We start from the raw sequence: 25,942 nt of genomic DNA, 5'->3' as shown, positions 1-25,942 counted from the left end.
TGAATGACTTGAATATAAAGAAGGAAACTATAAGTAAATTAGGTGAACACAGAATAGTATACATGTCAGATCTTTGGGAAAGGAAAGATTTTAAGACCAAGCAAGAGTTAGAAAAAATTACAAAATGTAAAATAAAAAATTTTGATCACATAAATTAAAAAATTTTTGTACAAACAAAACCAATGCAACAAAAATTAGAAGGGAAGCAACAAATTGGGGAAAAAATCTTCATAACAAAAACCTCTGACAAAGGTCTAATTACTCACATTTATAAAGAGCTAAATCAATTGTACAAAAAAATTAAGCCATTCTCCAATTGATAAATGGGCAAGGGACATGAATAGGCAATTTTCAATTAAAGAAATAAAAATATTAATAAGCACATGAAAAAATGTTCTAAATCTCTTATAATCAGAGAGATGCAAATCAACAACTCTGAGGTATCACCTCACACCTAGCAGATTGGCTAACATGATAGCAATGGAAAGTAATGAATGCTGGAGGGGATGTGGCAAAGTTGGGACATTAAAGCATTGTTGGTGGAGTTGTGAATTGATCTAACCATTCTGGAGGGCAATTTTGAACTATGCACAAAGTGCACTAAAGAGAGTCTGCCCTTTGATCCAGCCATAGCACTGCTGGGCCTGTACCCCAAAGAGATAATAAGGAAAAAGACTTGTACAAGAATATTCATAGCTGTGCATTTTGTGGTGGCAAAAAATTGGAAAATGAGGGGATGCCCTTCAATTGGGGAATGGCTGAACAAATTGTGGTATATGTTGGTGATGGAATACTGTTGTGCTGAAAGGAACAATGAACTGGAGTAATTCCATGTGAACTGGAATTACGAAAGGAGCAGAACCAGGAGAACATTGTACACAGAGATTGATACACTGTGGTACAATCAAATGTAATGGACTTCCCCATTAATGGCAATGCAGTGATCCTGAACAACTGGGAGGGATCTACGAGAAAAACCACTGTCCACATTCAGAGGAAAAACTGTGGGAGTAGAAACACAGAAGAAAAACAACTGCTTGATTACATGGGTTGAGGGGATATGATTGGGGATATAGATTGTAAATGGTCATCCTTGTGCAAACATCAACAACATGGAAATAGGTTTTGATCAAGGACATATATAAAACTCAGTGGAATTATGTGTTGGCTATGGAAAGGGATGGGGGGAGGGGAGGGAAAGAATATGATTCTTATAATCAAGGAAAAATATTCTAAATTGACTAATTAAAAAAAAATGTCAAATGACTTGCCCAAGATTATATATGTTGTAAGTAACAGAGTTAGGATTTGAATCCAGGTCCTCAGACTTCATCTCCAACATCTTTTCTACTATATCATGGTATTCAGTTAATTAACTAAGAATATTTTCCCATGGTTACATATTTATGTTCTCTCCCTCTCCCGGAGCTGACAAACAGTTCCACTGGGTTATACATTTTATACCATGGTATACAAGTCAAGTAGGTAATCACTTATTAAACATTTACTGTAGGCTAAGCCCTGTGTTAAGTTCTGGATAGAAAAAGAAAGGCTAAAGGAGTCCCTGCCTTCAAGGAGCTTACAATCTAATGGGAGAGATGACATGTAAGCAACTATGTTAAGACAAGACATATACAGGATTACTTGGAGGTAATACTTGCATCATTTTCTTGCAGAAAATGAGGTTTTAGCTAAGACATTGAGGAAGCCAGGGGCACCAGAAGGCAGAGATGAAAGAGAAAGAGAGCATTCCAGGCATGAGGAACTGTGTTCTTCAGAGTTTTTCCTATTTCAAAGCTAGTTGACATTGTTGATGGGTTTAAATTATTTTTAAATTTGCCTTTGCTGGGGGAGACAAGCACCCTTCTACTAGAAGTGTGGTTTCTTCAGGTAAGCTATAATAGGTGAAAATAGATACTATAGATAGTATTTGTGGTAAAAGAAGGAATTAATTACATTTATTGATAGTAATGTACCATTATCTGAATTTTCAAAGATTAAAGTATACTCTGATATTTTTCATTCTCATTATGGCATATTGCAAGGACATAAAACAAGGAGATCTGAGTTCTAGTCCAACCTCTTCTAATTAGCTGGACAAGCTATTTCCCTTTTAGGGGCATAATTTTTTTTTGGGGGGGGGGTTCCAAGGCAGAAGAGTGGTAAAGACTAGGCAATGGTGGTTAAGTGCTTTGTCCAGGGTCACACAGCTAGGAAGTGTCTGAGGCCAGATTTAAACCCAGAATCTCTGGTCTCTAGGCTATTTTACATATTACATACCATATTAGCCATTTTACATATTACATGCCAATTTATTGAGTCACCTCACTGCCCCAATTTTTTATATATTTTTTTCCTGAAAGCATTCAATTTTCTTTCTTTCTTTTTCATTTCTTTTACTTTTAAACATTATTTTATTTGGTAATTTTCAAACATTATTCATTGGAAACAAAGATCATTTTCTTTTCCTCCCCCCCCCCCATTTTTTATATTTTAAAAGAAGGAATTGTACTAGATGACCTATGATGTCTTTTCCAAATTCTTTTTTTTAAACCCTTACCTTCTGGCTTGGAGTCAATACTGTGTATTGGCTCTAAGGCAGAAGAGTGGTAAGGGCCAGGCAATGAAGGTTAAGTGACTTGGCCAGGGTCACACAGCTGGGAAGTGTCTGAGGCCAGATTTGAACCTAAGACTTCCCGTCTCTAGGCCTGGCTCTCAATCCACTGAGCTACCCAGCTGCCCCTCTTTTCCAAATATTGATGGTGCCAAGAGTCATTATTTCTTCTTTCAGTACTCCTATTCTAATTTGAGGACTAAAACACACCTAAGTCTGTGAAGTATATTTTCTGAAAATTTTGCATTTGGATCATAGAAGGAAGATGTTATCTTTGTTTCCTTTTAAAAACAGACCCCCATGAGCTTCATAGTTATTGGAGGACTCACAGGAACTCCTGGCTTCTTTGAGCTCAAAAGTCCAAAATGTACAATGAAGCTACTTGCTACTGGATAAACTTAGTCCACTGTAGGTTTACACACACATATAAACACATATATTATAATTATATATGTACATATGTATACATATATATCAAAATGACATTCTGTCATCTCCTAATTTATTATTAACCTATGAAGTGATAGGCACAATGGTCTAGTGTGGAGTTCATAATATCCATGTGGATTTGCTCTCTTAATAACATCTTGGTAATGCATATGTCTGGATGGGAAGCAAAGGGGGGAAATGAAAGGGAGGCTAGATAGGAATTGTATCTTCTTTGTGGGGAAGGGGAGGAGAAGAAAAGAGGGGAATAATATAAAAAGTACAATGAGCTAAGGAATACTATATACACTAAATAAGTAGGGCACTAGCAAGTCTAAATTCAGGTAAAGTGGAGGCTACAAGCCATTTTAGTTCACAGAAATGTTTCAATTGGAAAGACAAATTCTTATTTCCAAGGTAGAACAGAGACTCATAACTGTTGTTTTCCAGGCCAGATATGCATATAAGATTCCAGCAGAAAAATAAAGCAAGCTAAGCTCTTTAAGGGATCAATTTGGTTCAATTAATGAAAGATTTATTAAGCAAGGCCCTGAGAGTACAAAGATAAATCTGACTCAGACACTACTCTCAAGGATCTGACTTAGGAGCTAATTAAGATGGCCTGAAGATATTTTTGTGCTATGCAATCAGCACAATGTCATCTGCAAAAGAACATGACCTGCCTCTCCATGAAATCAGAGTTCCTTTTTCATTTAAACTTTTCAATAGAAGATCCCCCATGAAATTGGCAAACATCTTCGCTGAGCATGCATACCCATATTTTATCCATCACTTGATAGTAATAGATAATCATCAGACAAAATTACCACTATTGTTTCATCTATCATTGAATTTTATGTCATCTTAACATATGCATAAGGGATGCCTGATTGGAGGAGATGCTTTAAGGCTGCATTTTGTGCCACTAAATCAATAACTTATTTTATAGCTAACAAGAAGTACCTTTGGGTCAATTGTATGACTAGAAAGAAATGGTCTGCTATGGAAAATTATCTGCAAAAGTCTGCCTATTTCTTGCTCTTATTTTCATCAAGGATATTGTTGAGACACGCACAGATCATTCTCATTAACATTTTATGGTGATGCAACACTAAGCACATAGGTTAGTAGTTGCTCGTATTTTCTTATTCATTTTTATAACAATGGCATAAGTTTGTTAACATAAATATTTGTGAAATCTTTCTTTTATTTAATTTTTTTAAAACCCTTCCTTCTGTCTTAAAATCATATTGGAATCTGGAACCTCCTATCTCTAGGCCTGGCTCACTGTCCACCAAATCACCTATTTTTCCCTAGAATCTTTAAGATATCTTGAAAACCAGACCCCAACTGCTTTTGAAATCATGTTATTTCTAACATTGATTTCCTCTAAGTGTATTTAGTTAATAAAGTCCAGATATTCTTCTTCATCTTTTTAACTGAAATGGCCTATCCTTACTGAGTTGGAGAGTCAAAATGTGGTGATTCCATTATCATTGCAGATGAGAAGAGATGGCTATAGAAATACCAACAGACATGCCATTTCATATCCATGTGGCACTCCCATTTAGGCCATGATCCCAATTCTCACTTGCAGTTTGGATTCTTCAAAGAGAGCCATTCCCCAATTGACAAATGGTCAAATGATATGAATAAACAGTTTTCAGATGAAAAAATCAAAACTATCAATAATCATACAAAAAAGTTCTAAATCACTCTTGATTACAGTTAAATTAAAACAATACTGAGATACCTCTTCACACCTATAAAATTGGCCAATATGACAATAAAGGAAAGTGATAAATGTTGGAAGAGATGTGCCAAAATTGGGCCACTAATGCATTGTTGCTGAAGTTGTGAACTGATCCAACCATTCTGGAGGACAATCTGGAATTATACCCAAAGGGCTATAAAACTGTGCATATTGTAAAGGTAATTTTAGGGTTGTGACTTAATCTAAATTAATTTGGTCACCAGAGAAAATCCCAAATAAAATACCCAAGTCAGTTTGGAAAATTATGGTGATTTTAATTAATATAGAGGGAAGGAATAAGGAGAAGGGGAGGGGTATAGGGTTTATCCTGCCTGGCCTTTGCCAGGGGGAGTTCAAAGACCTCCACCATGAGGTCTTTGAAGAAGATAAGAGGCTTTTCTAAGAGGATAGTGTTTGGAAGGTAAAGGAGAAAAGAATCAGCCTAAACTCCAAGAGAGCTCAGTGAAGATGCTTCACCTGAACTAGGCTACTAAGCTTCTCCCAGTATAGTATCAAGGAAAACTCATGGGGGAGGGGAAGGGAGCATAAAAAGGGAGGGGCTAGAAAGGGAAGCATATCAAGGGAGGGGACTCGGGGGACTGACCTAAAGTAAATCACTGGTTTAAAAGGTTATAGCTAAAGAAGAAAGGTCAGAACTAGGGGAAGATATCAAAATGCCAGGGAATTCACAAGTCACAATCATAACTTTGAACGTGAATGGGATGAACTCACCCATAAAACGTAGACAAATAGCAGATTGGATTAGAACCCCAAACCCTACCATATATTGTCTTCAAGAAACACATATGAGCGGGTTGATACTCACAAAGTTAGAATTAAAGGATGGAGTAAGACCTTTTGGGCCTCAACTGATAGAAAGAAGGCAGGAGTTGCAATCATGATATCTGACAAAGCCAAAGCAAAAATAGACCTGATCAAAAGGAATAGGGAAGGTAAATATATTCTGTTAAAAGGGAGTCTAGACAATGAGGAAATATCACTAATCAACATGTATGCACCAAATAGTATAGCATCCAAATTTCTAATGGAGAAACTAGGAGAATTGATGGAGGAAATAGACAGTAAAACCATATTAGTGGGAGACTTGAACCAACCACTATCAAATTTAGATAAATCAAACCAAAAAATAAATAAGAAAGAGGTAAAAGAGGTGACTGAAATCTTAGAAAAATTAGAGTTAATAGACATATGGAGAAAAATAAATAGGGACAAAAAGGAATACACCTTCTTCTCAGCACCATATGGCACATTCACAAAAATAGATCATACACTAGGTCACAGAAACATGGCATTCAAATGCAGAAAAGCAGAAATAATAAATGCAACCTTTTCAGATCATAAGGCAATAAAAATATTGATCAGTAAGAATACTATGGAGAGCCAAATAAAAAATTAATTGGAAATTAAATAATATGATACTCCAAAATCGGTTAGTTAGAGAAGAAATCATAGAAACAATTAATAATTTCATTGAGGAAAATGACAATGGTGAGACATCCTTTCAAGGAAAACTCACTGCCAAACCTAGACAATAGCTGCTGCCACACCAAGATGCTGAAACGCTCAGCAAGCTGCTGCCAGAACCACCTCTCCATCAAAAGAGGCTGGAGAGAGGAAGTGATACAAAATATATAGACAGTTTTTACATCACTTTCCTGCATCTCACATGTACCAATGGTAGCGTAAGCTTGATGAAGGACATCCCAGGGGTCTGTCAGTTGTTTCTGATTTGTCATTTGCTAGCACATGTCTGCCACAGGTCATCCTCCTAAATACTTAATCCTTAAGTATGGGTGTAGACATTCCTGTTTTTGTCAGACTAAGTAGGGTGGAGTAATCTAAAGTTCACAATATCTTTTGATTTGGTAATACCACTACTGGGTCTGTATTCCAAAGAGATCATAAAAAAGGGAGAAGGACCTATTTGCACAAAAATATTTATAGCAGCTCTTTTTGAGGTGGCAAAGAATTAGAAATTATGGGGAAGTCCATCAATTCGGGAATGGCTGAACAAATTGTGTTATATATTGGTAATGGAATAGTACCATGCTATAAGAAATGATAAGCAAGATGATTAAAGCTGGAAAGATCTACATGAACTCATGCAAAGCAAAATAAGAAAAATTGGGAGAACATTGTACTCAGTAACAGCAATATTGTTTGATAATCATCTGTGAAAACTTGACTACTTTCAGCAATGCAATGATCTGGGACAGTTCTGAAAGATTTATGATAGGGAATGCTATCCACCTCCAGAGAAAGAATTGTTGAGTCAGATGGACTCAGATCAAAGCATACTGTCTTTCACATTAGTGTGTTTTGGGGATTTGGTTTTATATGAGCATGCTCTTACAACAATAACCAATATGGAAGTGGTTTTTGCATGATAATATATGTATGGCTCAGATCAAATTGCTTACCATCTCCAAGTATCCATCAAATTGGGGAATGGTTAAACAAATTACAATAAGTGAAATTAATTGAATATTTTGTTCCATAAGAATGATTAATATGAAGAATTTAAAGAAATTTGGGGAAACTTTTATGAACAGATATGACATATGGTACTGAGATCAATGCAGTGATTAGTTTCTCCCGCTCCCAGCCATCACCTTTCATTTGTTGATTTTATCTTCCTAAAGCACAAGTTTGACCATATCCTCCCCCTATTCAATTATTGCAATTAGCTACAGGATCAAATTAAATCATCTGGCTTTTTAAACCCTCCATAACTTTGTCCCTTTCTACTTTTCCAGTCTTCTTACTCCTTACACTTCCTATTTCTCCATCCCCATACTCTGTGATCCAGTGACATTGGCCTTTTTGTATTCCCTCTCCATAGACACACTATCTTCAGATTCCATGTGGTTGTCTCTAATGCCTGGAACTCTCCTTCCTCTGTCTCTTGGTTTCATTGGTGCCCTTCAAGTCTTAGCTAAAATTCCACTGACTGCAAAAAGCCTTTTCCGATCCCCTTACTGCTAGTATCTTTCCTCTGTCCATTATCTCCAATTTATCTTGATTGTGTCTTGTTTATGCATAGTTGTTTGTACTTTGTCTCCTCTTTTAGAGTCTAGGAACCTCGAGAGCCGGGACTGTCTTTTACTTTTATTTGTATCCCTAACAGTACATTTATAGTAGAATATTTTCCCCTTTAAAAAAATGTTTGGTAAGTAAAAATTCTCATATATCTTTCTCCTTCTCTCCCTTCCCTACACTAAAGAATGTATTATTTGGCAAAAATACATATCTATATGAATATATAAACAGTGCCTTGTTTTTTTTAATCAGTTCTTTCTCTGAAGGTGGACATTCACAGTTATTCTTCAAATTATTTCTTTTGGTATATATAACATTCTCTTGGTTTTGCACATTTCAGTCTTCATAATTTCATTTAGGTCTTTCCATTAAAAAAATTAACTTGCTTGTCATTTCTTACCACTCGCATTGTAGATGTTTAATAAATTCTTATTAACTGACTAAATGATCTATTCAAATATTACTTATTAGAGAGATACTAGGACAAACACAGGACAATTCTTGCATTCACAGAGCTTAAAATGACTAGGAAAGATAATATATGGACACAAATACTTAAGATAAAAATTAGAAATATCCTGTAAGGTCATAGATGAGGCTACTGGAGAGTAATGAATGAAACTTTACCCAGTTGGTTGTTAAATCTTGATGACTCCGCCTCCTCAAAAATCTTTTTCACCCATCTTCCAACCTTTCTCACATAGTTAGCATCCTAGTTTGGGTCCCTATTCCCTTTAGTCTAGGATGTTATCATTGCTTTCTAATGGGTCTCCCTGCTTCAAGTCTCTCCCCATTCCAATCCATACTTCCCTTAGTTTATCAAAGTGATTTTTCTAAACTGTAGGTCTGACCATGTCACTACACTATTCAAAAACTCCAGTGGCTCCCTGTTACCTCTAGGATTAAATGAAAAACTCTTCATAATCTGGCTTTTCTCACTTCTTTATTCTCCTCCACCAACTCTATGATCCAGAAACTCTGACTGTCTCCCAAATCTCATCTCTATGCCTTTGTACTAACAGTCCACCATGATTAAAATACTCTCCCTCATAGCTTCTGCCACCAGCCTTCCTTGGCTTCCTTCAAGACTCAGCATAAATCCCACCTTCTACAGGATGCTTCTCCTGGACCACCCAGATGCTAATCCCCTCCCCCTGAGATTACTTTCCATATATTCTATATATAGAGGGGTTTTCATTGCCAAAGAATTCTCTACATCAATTCTCTACACAAGTCCAGTCCTTATCCCTTTTAATTTATTATTATAAATAGCCTCGGCAAGGTACTCATTACGCTGATGGATAATCCTTCTATTCTGCTCTTATGGGCAATGAAAATGGAGATCAGTAATGCATTCCCATTCTCTTTTTTTCTCTTCAAAGCCCACAATTGCATTCCTATTTCCTTATACTTAAAACAATAGATGGATTGTTTCCTACTTCATTGAGGCCATCTAATAGGAGATTCCTTAATTCTCCTCTCCTATTCCTCAACTGTTTTGGCAAGCATAGCCCATTCTTTTTTCCTCTCCTACTGCCTCAGAAGGAGAAAATTTTCATTAATTCTAGCAGCTTGTTGGCTTGTCTTTCATAATCTTTTCTGACTACAGTCACATACATTCTTGCCAAATAAGTGTAAAATTAGGACAGCATTCTTTTTTCAAAAATGTTTCTGGCCCCCAAAGATGGTAGGTGTCCCTTATTCCTTAGTAAAACAAATCCTTGTCAGGTAAAATTCTCACCTACCTCCTTTTATCTTGGTTCAGCCATGTTCTCTCTTTCTAGCATCTTCAATTTCTTTTTCTCTATTGATGCCTCATCTGATTATAAAACCTCTTAGGTCTTCCCAATCCTTAAAAAAGTCTACTTTTGGCACTCTTTTCTCTATCTAGCTACTATAAATCTCTTTCCTCTTTACTTAGCTAACAGACTTTTGAAAGGATTCGTCTAATCCAAGTACTCCCTCTTCTTCATTATCTACTCTTTCCTTAAAGCACGTATAGTCTGGCTTTTATCCCTTTCATTCTATTGAAATTAAAAAAAAAAAACTCTTACCTTCTGACTTAGAATTGATACGAAGTATCTCAGTTCCAAGGCAGGAGTAGTAAGGACTAGGCAACTAGAATAAAGTGACTTGTCCAGTGTCACACAGTTAGAAAGTATCTGAGGTCACATCTGAATCCAGGTCTTCTCAATTCCAGGCCTGTTGCCCTATCTACTATGCTAACCAGAGGCCCCTGTAATTCTTCTTTCAAAGTGACTGCCTAATCTCCAAATGGAAAGAGAGGGTGATGAATTTAGAGTCTCAAGACCTAGGTTCAAATCCAGGATCTGCCATGTGTGACCCTTTGCAAATTGTAACCTCTCTGGACCTTAGTACCTACATCTATAAAATAAGAGGTTTGGACTAGAAGTTCTCCAATGCCCTCTCTAGTTCTAGATCCTATAAATCTTGTGGCCTTTTTTTCATTCCTCACCCTTAGTAGCAATTGACAATGCTGACTACTCTTTCTTCTTGAGAGTCACTCCTTCCTTGTCTTCAAAGAGAATCTCTCTAATTGCTCCCCCTCTCTCTCCTTTGCTCTCTCACCAACATCTTTAAATTGAATATTCCTTGAGTTTTTCTCCTTGGCCCTTTATTATTGTCTTCAAATTCTTTCTCTTAGCAGTCACATTTACTTGCACAGACTCAACTAGTAGTTTTAAACTGATGAGTTCCAAATTTTTATTTCTTGCCCTGACCTTATCCCTAAGTTCTAGACTGACACTTCTAAATAAATAGAGCATAACTTTACTTTTTGGTTTTGTTAGCTCTTTAATTCAGTATATCTGAAACCAAGCATATTGACTTTCCCCTCAAATCTTCTGACTACTATTTCTCTCAGAGGCATCATCATTTATCCAGTCATCCATAGTTAAAACTTTTGTCGTAGTTTTCATTCTATCCTGTCATGGTTTCCCTTCCTTTTATTTCTACCTTCTCCCTGAAGTCTATTCTTTATTTTCACTGCAACCTCCTTTCATCTATCCTGCAGATTTCCCATTTTCTAAATCATTTTTCTCTCATGACCTTGTATTTAGCCAACACAACTCTATATTGTCATCTCATTTGGTACCTTTCCTCTCTCATTCTTATGCCATTCATACTCAGCTAATCTTCAATTGCCCTCACTATCTACCTTCTCTTTTTCCACTCACATCCTGCTGAATGCTAATAGAAGAAATTATATAACTGTAGACTAGGACCTTGCTGTCATATTGCAAATATTTTGCTTTTCCCTGATTTATTGTCTTTTTTTAAACCCTTACTTTCCATCTTAGAATCGATACTGTTTATTGTTATCAAGGCATAAGAGAATTAAGGACTAGGTAATTGGGGTTGTGACTTCCCAGGAAGAATCTGAGCTCATATTTGAACCCAAGACCTCCCATCTTCAGGCCTGGCACTCTATCCACTGAACCACCTGATTTCCTTTCTACTCCTCTCAACACAGTTCAAACTCTTCTAAAAAAGAGATCTTACAGAAGAGAGTGTCCAGAATGGCAAAGGGCCTTTATATTATGTCATGTATTGGTCAGTTGAAGAAACTGGGGATGATTCAGAGATTTAACCTAGGGAAAATAAGTTTTGGGGATGGAAGAACATGATATGATTTTTGTTACCTCATAAGGGTTATCTCATAGGAAAGGATTAGATTTCCTCTTGCTTGGCCCTAGAGAATAGAACTGGGAACAGCAGGTAAAACTTGCAGAGTTCCAGATTTAGGTTTGATGTAAAGAATAATTTCCCAACATTTAGTTCTCTCCCAAACTTGAATGGGCTGCTTCAGGAGACTGTGGGTTCTCCTTCTCTGGAGATTTTCAAGCAAAGGCTGGATGAACATTTGTCAGCTGTGGTGCAAAGGGGATTTCTCTTCAGGTGTGTCTTGGGCTAAATGGACTCTGGCATCTCTTCCAACTCAGATTCTGTGATTCTTATTGTCTGAAACAATCAAACAAGCATTTATGGAGCACCTACTATGTGCCAGATTCTCTGTTAGACACTGGGAATATAAAGATTAAAAATTGAAGAATTTATGCTCTCATGGAACTTACATTTTAGTAGAGGAGACAAGATGTACAAATATATACAAAGCAAGGGGCAGCTAGGTGGCTCAGTGGATAGAGTGCCAGTCCTGGAGATGGAAAGTCCTAGGTTTGAATCTGTTCTCAGACATTCCTAGTGGTGTGATCCTGGATAAGTCATTCACCCCAGTTGCCTAGTCTTTCCTGCTCTTTTGCCTTGAAACCAATACTTAGTGTTGATTCTAAGATAGAAGGTAAGTATGTTTAAAAAATAAAAATATATAAAAAGCAAAATGTTTAGGGAAGGACCAAATCCATACTTTTATTGGCATAAGGTATTTAAATAAGGAAAATATGCCCAAAATTTATATGCCCCTGAATAGATTTAGTTGCTTGGGGCACTGGGATGTTAAGAAACTGACCATTGGAATACCCAGTCAGTAATTGTAATTTTACAGTGTAGTAATCAAGGCAGGACATGAATATAGTTCTTCCTAGCTTTGAGGATGGCTCTATATCCACTGTGGTAATAATAATAATAATAATAATAGCATTCATACAGTGCTTTAAGAGTTAGAGAGGGCTTTATACTCTCTAATTTTTTTGTGCTTTACACTCTCTAATTTTTAAAATTTTATTATCTCAAGAGCCCTTATACTTCTCTCACTGGTTATGGAAGGTTTTCTGTCCGTTTTAGCAGAGAAAACATGGGACACTGAAATACTTTTAATTTTTTCCCCCTCTCCATTGGTAGGTGATTTATGCCCTAAACACTCGCAGTGATGAATTTGAAGCCAGCGTTGAGGCCCTCAGAGAAGCTCACCAGGATGAACTTCAGAGCATCGTGGCCGAGACCAAGGCCAAGCTCCTACAGGACCAGAGCAGCGCATTAGAACAAGACCTTCAAAAGCGCGTTCACTCTCTGGAAAATGCCCTGGAAGAGCAGAAGAGGCTGACGGAGGAAGCTCTGGCAGAGGCGGCCATCTATAAGAAGCAGACGAAAGAGAGAGAGCTGAGAACAGAGACCGAACACGCTGAGAGGATCATCTCCCTCTCCAAGGAAATGCTTGACCTCAAAGCCGACTTTGAGAAGAAACTCCAGCACCAAAACCAAGAGTCTGAGAGCCCCCAGAACGAAAGCAGGGGGATGGCAAAAGAGAACTCCAACACGGAGGAAGAGCTGGCTCAGAGCCACAGTGAGGAGATGCACAAGGCACAGAGAGAACTAGAGAAGCTCCGAGCAGAGAACCAGCAGCTTAGCAAGGACTATGCTCTGAAAGCCAAGCAGCTCCAGGCCACATATGAGAGAGAGAACGAGGCCATCAAAAAAGCCATGCAGCAGTCTGTGGCCGAAGCCCTGACACGGTGGCAGCAGGAGGAGGCTGAACTGAGGAAGAGTTTTCAGGTCCAAGAAATGGCTCTGCAGGCCCAAGTGAAGAGGCTGGAAATAGATTTGCAGGCTAAATGCCAGAGAATAAGTGACTTAAAGAAGTATTCCCTCAAGCTAAAGGAAAAGATTCAGGTAGGTGGTAAAATACTACTATATCTTAGAACCAGGGGTGTGATGGGAAATGTTTAACCACTGGCTCTCCAGGGGGGGAAATGTACAAATGACACATTTTAAAGTTTGGTCTGTATTATTAACGGTTTCATCAATTTCTCGTCTAGATAGTCAAGAAAACAATAACTTAACCCCTGGTTTGTGGCTCTTGGCAATTTCTGAAGTGCAAATGCTCAACCTGAAAATTTATTTATTTATTTTAAACCCTTACCTTCTGTCTTGGAATCAATACTGTGTATTGGTTCCAAGGCAGAAGAGTGGTAAGGGCTAGGCAATGGGGATTAAGTGACTTGCCCAGGGTCACACAGCTAAGAAGTGTCTGATGTCATATTTGAACCTAGAACCTCTCATCTCTTGGTCTGATTCTCAATCCACTGAGCTACCCAGCTGCCCCCTCAACCTGAAAATTTAATTCAGCTCTTTTAAGCTGATTTTAGCTTGCACTCTCTGGTTGAAACTCATAGACATGTAGGCAGTCAGAGCTGGAAGGGACTTTGGAAAGCATCCACCAGGGGTTCTTCACCTTTTTAATGTTATGGAGCCCTTTCGCAGACTGATAAAGCCTAGGGCCCCCTTCTCAGAATAATGTTTGTAAATGCAAAAAATAAAACACTTAAGATTACATAGGAAGCCCATTCTATTGAAATACAGTTCTCAAAATATTTTAGAAAATAAATTAAGAACCCCAGATCTAGGCTAAGTCCCTCATTTTTACAGAAGAAAAAGTTGAGGGGAAGAGAATTGGGTAAGTGAGTTGCCCAAACCTAAGGCATTAATTCTATTTTAGATAGATGTGCAGTAGTTGTATGTCCTGGGAATTAGAGGCACAGCCCTCTGAAAGTCTTCTAAAAAACACATTGCTATGACTATGGGTATTTATGAAGCAAAGTAAATTACTGAGTGATGTCAGTCTATGGTAACATTCAGTACAGGCAGGTTATGGATGCCAGATAAAGGAGAACTCTCACATCTCTTTTAGGACTTGGACATCCAGCTCAGGACAGCACAAAGAGAAAACCTGGAATCCAAAAACACTGCGAAAATACTTGGGGAGAAACTAACTATTGCAACAGAGAAACTCATGTTGCAGGAATGTCAGATATTACAGGAAACAGGTGAGTTGTTCCAGAAATTTGAGAGTCTCATTGTAGCAATGGGCACAGCAGAGAGAGTATATGGAATAGCTCAGGTGAAAAGGAGAGACTGTCTTGAGTGGGTCAGGCTAGAACATAGGAGTATTAGAGTTATGCTAAATCTTGGCTTTGGAGCCCAGAACTAGGGGGGAAGATGATAGAATCATAGATTTAGAAATGGAAGAGACCAAAGAGGTCAAATAATTCCTTTTATACCTGAGGAACCTGAGACCCAAAAAGGCTGCCCAAGGTCACACAGGTAGTAAATGGCAAGGTCAGGATTTGAACCCAAATAGTCTGGCTAAGTTGCTATACCTTTGAAAGATTTACTCTTTTTTTTTTAAATCCTCCTCTCTTCCACCATTTCCACTCCTTTATGTCCCCAACTCTGATTATCTTTCAATCTATTTTCATATAATATAGTGCACGAACAAGGCTAAGGCATTTGGGAACTATACCAAGTTTTTTCAGGGACTAGTTTGACCACAAAATGTAATTCAGAGGGGTGACTATCATTGTCACTTATTAGAAGCCCTATAAATACAACTCAAAGAAATCCTATAAAAGGAAGTCCTACAAGTAAAGCTAAAGGACAAATCTCATAGACTTGAGGATCTAGAGATTATTAAAGATTACTCATACAAAGAGATCTTACCCTCTTCTCTCTTCTACTGACTAGCTAAACATTTTACTGACCGAGCTGTCAGTCATGCCGGGCAGGGATAGTTTTACTTGGTTTCTAGCCTGTGCTGACTGACTTGAAACATTGATAGGGGATGCTAGACAGATGACAAGGAAGATTCAGGTGTCAGCTTTAGTTCCCTAAACACCCGAGGATAACAATAGACAGCACTGAAACTTGTTTCTCCCTCTCCACTTCATCAAGTAAGTTCTAGTTGGAAGCCCCCTATTCCCACCCACCAGAGTGTTTGAATAAGGCCAAGGCATTTGAGAGCTATGCCAAATTTTTTCAGGAATTAGTTTGACCAAAACAATGTAATTCAGAGGGGCGACTACCCACATACCCACTGAAGGATCAATGCCCCCAAATGTAGCATGATGGTGTTGAATTTGGTAAAAAGGAAATTTAGTTGATTAGGTTCAGTAAGAAAGGAGAGTAGGAGGATGCTTTTCCAGTACTGGTTTAAGGGGGTGACAATGGAGGACTCTGTGTAGACTGGAAGTGTTCTAGGGATGTTGAACAATTATGTTGAGAGAGGAATTGTGTTGTGTTTGTATGAGGGAGAATGCCAATAGATGGGGAATCAATAATAAACTTCTTCCATTCCAAATTGTTCTTAGATGCTATCCCAGTCAGGTAGAGGAAGCACAATAAAAAAGTGGGCTTTGCTTCTGTCTGCTGTTGCAAGATGAGCTCAAGCCTGAAAGTATATCCAGGAAGATGGGCTCATGGAACTGGAAATATACTTGAGAAAGATGAGATGCTGGGTCAAGATAGTGGCATTATTTCTAGGAATTAAAATACCTACTAAGCACCAGACCTTATAGAAGAAAAAAGAGGGATAAGATAGCTAAAAGGAGTTTATATATTCTTAGGGAGACAAGACTTAAACATTCATAGAGAAGCAACAGTATGGTAGTACCAAATGAGTGGTAGAAATAGAAAGTGGTAGAAGAGTTCTGACGTCAAGATTGTTCTGGGCCAGAGTGCTCTAAGAAGGTGCCATAGTAGAGTGGTGCTTTGAATCGAACCTATCAGGACAGATACAATTTAGATATATGGAGACAACTTTGGGGGTTGGGGAGGCAATTGGTTATGGAAAGAATTGCATGAAGAGAAGTAAAGAGGTGAGTGTAAATGTGTTTTGTTTGATAGACAGTGAATAGAGCAGCCAAGACTGATTCCTGGAGCATAAGACTATGATGGGGTAGGATGAGGTTGGAAAGATAGATTAGGGCTAGATTGTGGAGGGCTTGATGTGAGACTAAAACTAAGAAACTTCTGTTGCATTTACAGATGAGATGAAGACTTTACTCAGTTCCCAGAATGAAGTAGATGTCTTCAAAGTTCCCAACTTCTGCCTTCAGCAAGAACAGCTGTCCATCCCAGAATGCACCTGTGCCAAAAGGTTTGAAGGTGCCCAGGTAGAGTATCCCACTCAAGTTTGGGTGCTGGGAAAGTCCCAAGGGCTTCACTTTGGACTTATAAGTGTGGAACAAGCCAATCCCTGACTTAGAGTTTGTTCAACTGAATTAGAGCAGTTCTAAGAGTCATTTCAATTCAACAGTAAAATTTACTAAGCTTCTCTTGTGCCCAATATGTGCTAGGTATTGAGAAGAGAACAAATAGTTCCCTTCTCAAGGAATTTACATTCTCCTGGGAGATACCCACCATATATACATAGAAGGAATAAGAGAATACAAATAAAGGGAGGTACTGGGGAAGACCTTGCACATGAGGTGGGCACCTGGACCAAACCTAGAAATGACTGTTCTGAGGGGTGGAGATAAATAGAGCTAAGGAGAATGTGTACATTCCAAAAATGGGAGTCAGCCAGTGCAGACATATAGATAGGAGATGGAATAGAAAGTTTGGGAAATTATAGTCCTGGTGGAAATAAAGGAAAAAATTATTAAGCATCAGCTGAATGGCTAGTAATGTGCTAAACACTTTACCAATTTTAATTCACTTGATCTTCATGACAACTTAGAATATAGATACTATTGTTATCCCGTTTTACAGTTTAGGAAACTCAAGCAGTCAGAGGTGAAATGACTTACCCAGGGTCACTCAGCTAGGAAATGTCTGAAAGTTCCACCCACTGTGATACATAGATACCTATTTGACTAGAACATAGAGTTCTATATATAGGAGAATAATATGAAATAAGTCTGGAAATCTGAGTTGCAAGCAATTTGTGGAGAGCTTTAGAGAGCCAGGTGAGGAGTTTGTATTTTGTTCTAAGGTCATTAGGGAACCATTGAATATTTCAGCAGTAGAGCTGTATGGTCTGACTTCTCTGCCTTAGGAATATCATTTTAGCAGCTATTTCAAAACACAATCTTATACAGAATCTGACATATTACAAAATATCCTGGTGCATGTCCCAAGTAATTCAATTTAATAAAAATTTATTAAGCACTTACAGAATGTAAGGTATTAATGGAGCTCAAAGATAAATAAGACACTGGAACAGTTAGATGGTACAATGGATACCATGTCAGGCTTTGAGTTGGGAGGTCCTGGGGTCAAATCTGACCTCAGAAACAGCCTAGCTATGTGATCCTGGGAAGTCACAACTCCAATTGCCAAATTTCAAAAGAGAAGCAAGGGCTCTTCTGTGATACTAAGACAGAAGGTAAAGTTTTTTTTTAATATAAATAAGACATCTTAAGGATATTAGTTTAATAAGGAAGGAATAAGACATTATTATAATTCAATTTGAATATACTAAATAATAGAAGAAGGTTGAACAAAGTGCCCTGAAAATTTAAAGAAAAGGAGATATAGTTCTGGTTAGGGGATCTAAGAAGTTTATATGGGAGAAATCAGGGCCTCAAAAGAGGAAAAGAATTCCAGTATGTAGAGAAATCAAGGGAAAACCAAATATTCCTGTTGTATTGTATCAGAAACAGAGATAGTACCTTACACGCAATCTGTCTAACTGCGGGGATATTGAATAATATACAAAGCACACAGGCATACTCACATAAGGAAGATGTAAGAAGATACAGCTGTTCTGCTCTTCCCAAATATTGCCTTCTGTATCCTTGTATTTGTCTTTTTCCAAAGACAAACATGTAGCTATTCCCAAAAGACTGGCTCCATCAAGACAATAGCCCAACCCTGGGATGGTCTGTAAATGTTAGGGGATGTGTGGTTTTATATTAAGGCAGTCAAAGGAGTTAGAGATGCCAATATAGTATAAGCCAGCCCCAACTTGATATAGAAGAGAAAAGGACAGAGCTTCAGGTTATGCCAATATTAAAGAGACAGAAGGAGGAAGAGCCAGCAAAGGAGTTCAAGGAGTAGGAGGGAAACCATGAGAATTTAGTACTGAGAAACCAAGGAAATAGCCAGTATCAAAGTGGAGGTTGTCAAATATCCAAATGCTATATAGAGATCAAGGAGGGTGAGGACTAGGAAGAGGACTCTAGATGGACTATAAGAAAGTCACTGGTGACAGATGATAGCTAGATAGCTAGATAGCATTTATTAAGTGTTTATTATATATGTCAGAATTCAAATACAAACCAATAAGATAGTTCTTGATTCGAGGAGCAGATTCTGTTTTTCTAGAGTAAACTAAGTGAAGAAAACCTTTTAAATTTCCTAGATAAAAACTCATAAAATTCATCACACCGTGCTATGGGTGCTGTAAAATCAGCATATCAACTATGGAAAGAGTTGTATAGAGGAGAATTAGAGCATTTTTTGATATTTCAATTATAATGCTCTCTCCTTTTCTCTCTTCTCTCCTATCTTTCTTTTTTTCTCCTCTCTGTCTCCTATCTCTCTCCTTTCTCACTTCTTTCTCTTTTTTCTCTCTTCTCTCTCCTATCATTCCCTTTCTCTCTTTCTCTTCTCTCCCTCTCCTCTCTCTTTGTCTCTTTTCGTCTCTCCACATACACATGTTTCATATATACACATATATACATATATGCACATATATATCTTTACTTATACACATAAAATACATATGTATAGACCAAGGAAGCTGGAGCTGTTTTTGAGAGAGAATATATGAAGCAAAAACATGCAGTAGAGTTCCAAAAAATCAAGCATCAGACAGAAGAAGTAAAAACACATCTCAAGGAGCAGCTGGTGAAGGGACTGGAAGACCTAGTGAAGAAACACAGCTTAGAAATCAAGTCAACTCAGTCATCCAAGGAAGCAGAAAGAAAGAAGCTACAAAAGGTGAGACTTTCCTTCCAGTGACAGACAGAGCCTCTGTCTTGTTTTTAATTTTGAAAACAGGGCAGCCTGTCCTGGAGGTGTTTCCCTTTGCTGGTTGTTTCCAGTTGATCTTGTCTAGATCATATTTGTACACAGTTGTTTGCTTTTTGTCTCCCCTGTTAGGTTGTAAACTCCTAGAGAATAGTGACTGACTTTTGCCTGTCTTTATATCCCCAGTCTTAGCCCAGCTCCTAGCATTGAAAAGGGTTTAACAAATGTTTATTGACTGACTCATAAACTTCAAAGGTGTCTGAAGTACATCTTTTCCCAAAGAACTTGCTCGTATATTTTTCTGAGTTAAAAAAAAAAAACCTAGTAAAGCAATAACTAGGTGGCTCAGTGGAGAGAGAGCCAAGCCTAGAGATGAGAGGTCCTGGGTTCCAGTCTGGTGTGAGAGATATTTCCTACCTCTGGCTAGACTAGCTCTCCTGGGCAAGTCACTTAACCCTAGTTGCCTAACCCTTAGCATTCTTCTGCCTTGGAACTTATACTTAGTATTGATTCTAAGATGGAAGGTAAGGATTAAAAAAAAGAAAAGAAAAGCCAACATGCTTGACTATCATCTATTTACACATATACATACATGTTTCATATATGTTGGCAGGGTTTATTATAAGCCGGCATGGCTGTATAATCAAACTAATTAATGTTCCATTTCTTCTTTTGGATTATGCCATGCAGCCTCTGGTTAGTAGCTTTATGACTTTTAAAGCTCTTTTATATACATCTTCTCATCTGTAGACTTTTTATCTCCATTTTACAGAATAGAAAAGTAAGATCCAGAGATGGGAATGAATTTCCCTAAGATCTCAGAGCACCTTTGTGGAGTGTGCACATATGTCTATACATGTGTACACACATGTACCTATGTCTGTACATCTATATTGTGTATAATAATCATGTATACTAACAGTTAACATTTATCTAGCACTCACTATGTGCCAGGCACTGTGCCAAGTGCTTTATAATTATTATCTCATTTAGTATTCATAACAGTCCTAGGAAGTGGATGCTGTTATTATCCCCATTTGATAAGCAGAAGTTAAATGACTTGCCCAGAGACACACAGCTTGCAAAAGTCTGAAACTGAATATGAATTCAGGTCTTCCTGACTCTAGTCTCAATGCTAATATCTAGTATTTTTCTAGCCCTTCTACATGCCAGGCTCTGTGCTAAGCACTTTACAGTTGTTATCTCATTTGATCCTCACGACAACCCTGCCAGGTAGATGCTATTCTTATTCCCATTTTACAAATGAAGGAACAAATAAGGGATAAGTGGCTTATATAGCTAATAAGTATCTAAGGTCTGATTTGAATTCAGGTCTTCTTGACTCTAGACTCTAACTACTGTTCTACCTAGTTGCCCCAATGATAGATACTGATAATATATCACATGATATTATAGAATATAGTTAATATATTTTATATAGTATATACTAATATGCCCAATGTATACAACTAATATGATATGCTAATTATTAAAGACAGAATGTATATTAATAATATTACATTATGTGATATATTATTAATATAGAATTGAGGCAGCTGGGTGGCATACTGCATCAGCTGGGAAGAAGAGTTCAAATATTATTCAAACTATAGTAGATATAATATCCATACACACAGAAAGGGTGGATTCAAGAGATAATGAAGAGAAAGAATTGATGATTGTTGGCAATGAAAAGGGGAGAAAAGTCAAAGGTGATGCAAAACAATTTCTATTCCCCCCCACACATATGTGTTACCATCTCTGGATCTTTGCTTTCCAATCTATAAAGTGGGAATAAAAATGTGTACCTCACCTTTTGCTGAGTTATAAGAAGCAAATGCTATGATGATGATGAAAATGCTGTAATGATTAATGCTACTAAGGAGAGATATATTGGCTTAATGAGTAGCAACTGATTTCAGAGTCATCCAAAACTGGTTTCAAATCCCACCTCTCCCACATATTGACTTGTGAACCTGGGCAAGGTAATTAAGCTCTTAAAGCCCAGATAATTTGTTAAGACTGAGGATATTGATCTGGACTGGGAGTCAAAGGTGCCCATCAGATCTGCTCCCTGAACAGGAGAAATCCAGAAGTCTGCTCCAATACTACTAATAGCTTTCACTCAGTTACATGGCACTTTGCAGTCTAAAAAGTGCTTTATATACATTATCATCTTTAATTTTTATTACTTTATCAAGTAAGGAGTACAAATATTTTCTCCCTCTCTAATAAAGAAACTGATTCATGTTTAGGACTCATATACAAATGTGTTATTATTATTATTATTATTATTTAAAATAGCTGAAATGGTTTGTTTGGCTATTACACAAAGAACCTTTATGATCTCAGGTCTCAGAGACCAAAGGCAACACCTCCCTATAAGCTTTTCATTGAGGTACACTATGCCTAACCTTGCAAAGGGGAATGTGATCTGACCTGTCTTTGGCCTTCATCCAATCTGTGAAATAAAGCCATCCTGTACTTGGAGTTTTCCCATGTAGCCTCCACTTCCCCCTATGCTGTGACTAACCAGTTCTATAGACCGACCAGACTAAAGAGAATGACCTACCACACTGGCAATCCTCTCCATGCCTAATAGCAATCAGTGAGCCAGACGCTTGTCTCCTGGAGCCAACAGGTTGCCCTGGTAACTGCCTGCTCCAGAAGATGCTGAGTATATAAATTTCATTTAAACTTTTATCCCCCAAATGCTACCAGTTCAAGAAATGAATCATGTAGAAATAATCTTTGCCCCTTCATTTTTCTTGCTCATTTCTGTATTTTGAAGAGGTTATATTTCCCACGTGGCTTTGGCTTGGAATTTGAAATGAGGCACATAGATTCAGGGAAGATAAAACTTTGATATTCCCTGAAAGCTCACATTTGTCAGTTCAAAATGGTCTCCATTCTTCTCTATGTAGTTAGATAGGCATTATCTCCTTCTCACCTTGAGTTTGGGGGGAGTCAGGCTTGCCTGGGCACCCTTGTGCATCCTTTCAATGGAACCTGAGAAGATTCACCATTGGGCTAAAGAAGGTGGGATAGTTAGACACAGAGAATATTATTTTCATTCTTTGTTCTATAGTGGAGAATTCTGCCCAGCCCTAAAAGAGAGAATGGAGCCCATTTATATGATTATAGAATGAGAGCTGTTGGGGACTTTTGGAAATCATTGTTATTTCACACATAAGGATATTGAAGCTCAAAGGTGGGGTAGGTGGGAAGGAAGGGAAGTAACTCCAAATCCAGTGCCTTTACCATTATTCCACACTTTTATAATGCTAAAGTTAACCATTCATTTGCATATTCATACTTGAAATGAATATAATTTAGGGAACAACCAATTACATTCTTTGGAACCAGTGTCTGAGACCTTTCCATTTAAGGACCATGTAAAATATACAATAGTTTCCTGTCATTCTTCCCTTTGGGATCACACTGAACAGATCTCAGAGATCATCTAGTCCAGTCTCTTCAGTATACAGATAAAGAAACTTAAGCCTAGAGAGATCAAGTGGCTTGATTAAGGTGACACAGTTGTTTTCAAATGGAAGACCACAAAATTTAGTGAGATCTTCCTTGATTGGTTGGAATTCAATTCTCATTAGGGATTTAGTTTTTAAAAGACCAATGATGCAGTTGCCTATGCTTTCTATATCTACAGTCTAATACAGTAATAATTGGATGCCTAGGACAGAAGCCTTTACTTTAGACCATAGAGGTCATCTCATTTTACAGGTGAGAAAATTAGGAAACAAAGACTTGCCCATGATTAGACAGGTAGTTAGTGACAGAGTCAGAATTAGAAACTGGTTCTCCTAACTCCTAATCTAGTGTAATTTCTAATAGTGCTCATCTTTTGTTTCTGAAGGGGACCAGTGACATCATGGGGTGATATTTTGACTTGCATGTAAATTGAATTTAAATGAGGCAGAGTTGCACAATTATATTTCTAACATAATGATCACCCTTACGTACCAAATCGTCCCTCTTTGTCATTTGATTTTAATGTGACACCATATTCTGACTATAAATATAACTATCCTTTTAGGTTTTGTGGAGGGTGGTGGCTTTTAGGTTTGAGTACACATCCAAATTCTTCTGTTTAAGTAGGGAGCAGACAAATGTGAAGCAGAGTGGGGTATTGAAAAGAGAGCTGGTCAGGGAATTAGGAGACCCAACTTCTGTTTCTAATCCTAGAGCATTCATTCATTTATTCATTCATTCAGTTGGTATTAATCAAATACTACCATGTACAAGACACTGTACTGGGTGCTCCAAAGAATACTGGAAGGTAGAATACATAATTCCTTTCCTCAGGCAGATTGCAGTTTAGTTGGAGAAGTAAAAAAAAAAACAAATATACAAATGATTATTATAGAAAGCAAGGCTTTGTATGTGCTATGTAAGTGATACAAATAAAATCAATATGCTATTTGGGGGCAAATAATTTCCTATCCCTAGGTTCTGGGCTCTTCTTTCAAATGAGAGGTGGATGAGGTTGGATTAGATGACTTCTAAGGTCCTATCCAATTCTAATATCTTAGAAAATACCCTGGATTCTCCCATTTCCCTCTCAGTCTCTCACTTTGCATTTAATAACTCACAGTTTGTAACACTTTGTTTTGGGATCTTCAACAGCCTCGGGAGGTAGGAAGTGCAAGTACCAGTATTTCCATTTTGCACATGAGAAAACAATCTCAGAGGAGTTTTTTGATTTCGCCAGGATCACAAGTCTACTAATTTTTGGAACCAGATAAGGTTTCTTCTTGTTCTCATAGCCTATGAATTTAGAACAGTGATGGCAAACTTTTTAGAGTACCCAAAGTACCCTAACTGCAACTCTCACACTGCACATGAGTCCCCACCCTCCCACTTCACCCCAGACAGGGGAGAGAAGCGCTGCCATTGGGCTGCTGGGTAGAGGGGCAGGTGATGTGAGAAATGTCCTCAGGCACACATGGAAATGACCATAGGTTTGCCAACATAGATTTAGGAAATGGACTCAGTAGCCCATCGATATCTCTCCTAGTCCTAGAGCGCTGTTTCATATTTTGACATTGATGTCCCTAGTCTGTTTATATTTCCTTATGTCCTTGTCTTTCTTATTCTTCAGCTAGACTGAGTAGATTTTGAAGCTTTCTTTTCAAAATCTTCAGGATGATTTTAAGCTGAATTGGATAACGAGACACTTTCTTGTAAAGCTGTTGAGTAAGCCTAGAACTATTTGTTTACTGTCAATCAGTTGACAGGAGAGGGAATGTACATGATGGGCTAATGAGCTCCCAGGACAAATGGCTTGAGGGAATTCCAAATACTTCAGGACCCAAGTTTAAGTTTTCTAACACCATAAAGCTGCTGAATCAACTCCCCCCCCCCCCAACTCTTGGAGAACTTAATTTTGAGTTTTTCCCCATTAGGCAACTGCCAGGATCTATTCCTGTGATTGGTTCTGGGTATCAGAGAAAGCCTGATATAGAAAGTAAAAATAGAAATAGTCATTTTCTAAGGATACTGATCTTCTCTTAGAATGATTCTTAATTTATCTTTATCACAATGAATACGTTTGAGCAGAGTTTGTGAGAATCTATAACTATATGCAAAATGAATTTTTGGTTCAAGAAAACTTACTGTTCAAGAGAAAATAACCTAGGGGGTAAACATTCAAAATATTAAAGATTTTTTTTCCTAAGAGTTACCTAAGAACAATAGCAAACATTTCTAAAATACTTTATGGAAACATTGAACATTTCATTTGAACCTCAGAGGTAAGTGCTAATATAACCACCATTCTACAGATGAAGAAACTGAGGCTCAGTGAAGTTAAGTAACCTGCTCAGGATCATATAGCTAGTAAGTATTAGATGCTGTATTCAAAATGAGGTTCCTTGATGCCAAGTTCATTGTTTTATCCATTGTGCCTAGGTCATCTCATATTTGGAACAAATGGATTGTATGGGAATGCTTTTGGAAAACAAGTTATCAAGTTTTCCAAAGATCTTTTGATGCTTTTTAGGAACTTATTGTTATTATTTGGACTTGAGTCCAAAGAAAGTACTGAAGAGCTAGCGCTACCATTTACTAGGCTGAAATCGCTAGTGTGATATTTGAATAATCCATTTGTTATCTTTGAGTCTTAGTTTCCTTATGTAATACTTAGTAAATATTTATTAAGCACCTACTGTATGCCAGTCACTGTATCAAGCACCAGGAATGTAAAAAGAGGCAAATGATAGTTCCTGCCCTCAAGGAACTCACAATCTAGTCTAATCTAATAAACAAATAAATATATACAGTGCTATATATGAGATATGAAATAATTGCTATATATGAAATAATTAAAAAAGGGAAGACCCTAGAATTATGAGGGGATGTAAAAGGCTTGCTTCCCATGGAAGATGGGATTTTTGTTGGGACTT

The 25,942-nt window shown here is 37.6% G+C and overlaps 1 protein-coding gene across 2 annotated transcripts in view; it reads left to right on the top strand.

The window, feature by feature from the left end:
- FAM184B (family with sequence similarity 184 member B) overlaps nt 1–25,942 on the top strand; it is a 116,600-nt gene that overhangs the window by 41,569 nt on the left and 49,089 nt on the right. For both annotated transcript variants that reach the window (XM_007496682.3, XM_007496680.3), the window contains exons 2-5: nt 12,672–13,439; nt 14,458–14,593; nt 16,590–16,717; nt 19,281–19,490. In XM_007496682.3, coding sequence (XP_007496744.1) covers nt 12,672–13,439; nt 14,458–14,593; nt 16,590–16,717; nt 19,281–19,490 — 1,242 coding nt within the window. The remainder of the gene's footprint in view (nt 1–12,671; nt 13,440–14,457; nt 14,594–16,589; nt 16,718–19,280; nt 19,491–25,942) is intronic.

This window comes from Monodelphis domestica, chromosome 6 (assembly GCF_027887165.1).
Source record: "Monodelphis domestica isolate mMonDom1 chromosome 6, mMonDom1.pri, whole genome shotgun sequence".
Classification (NCBI taxonomy): Eukaryota; Metazoa; Chordata; class Mammalia; order Didelphimorphia; family Didelphidae; genus Monodelphis; species Monodelphis domestica.
Note: the sequence above shows the minus strand (reverse complement) of the source record. Positions and strands in the feature narration are given on the sequence as shown.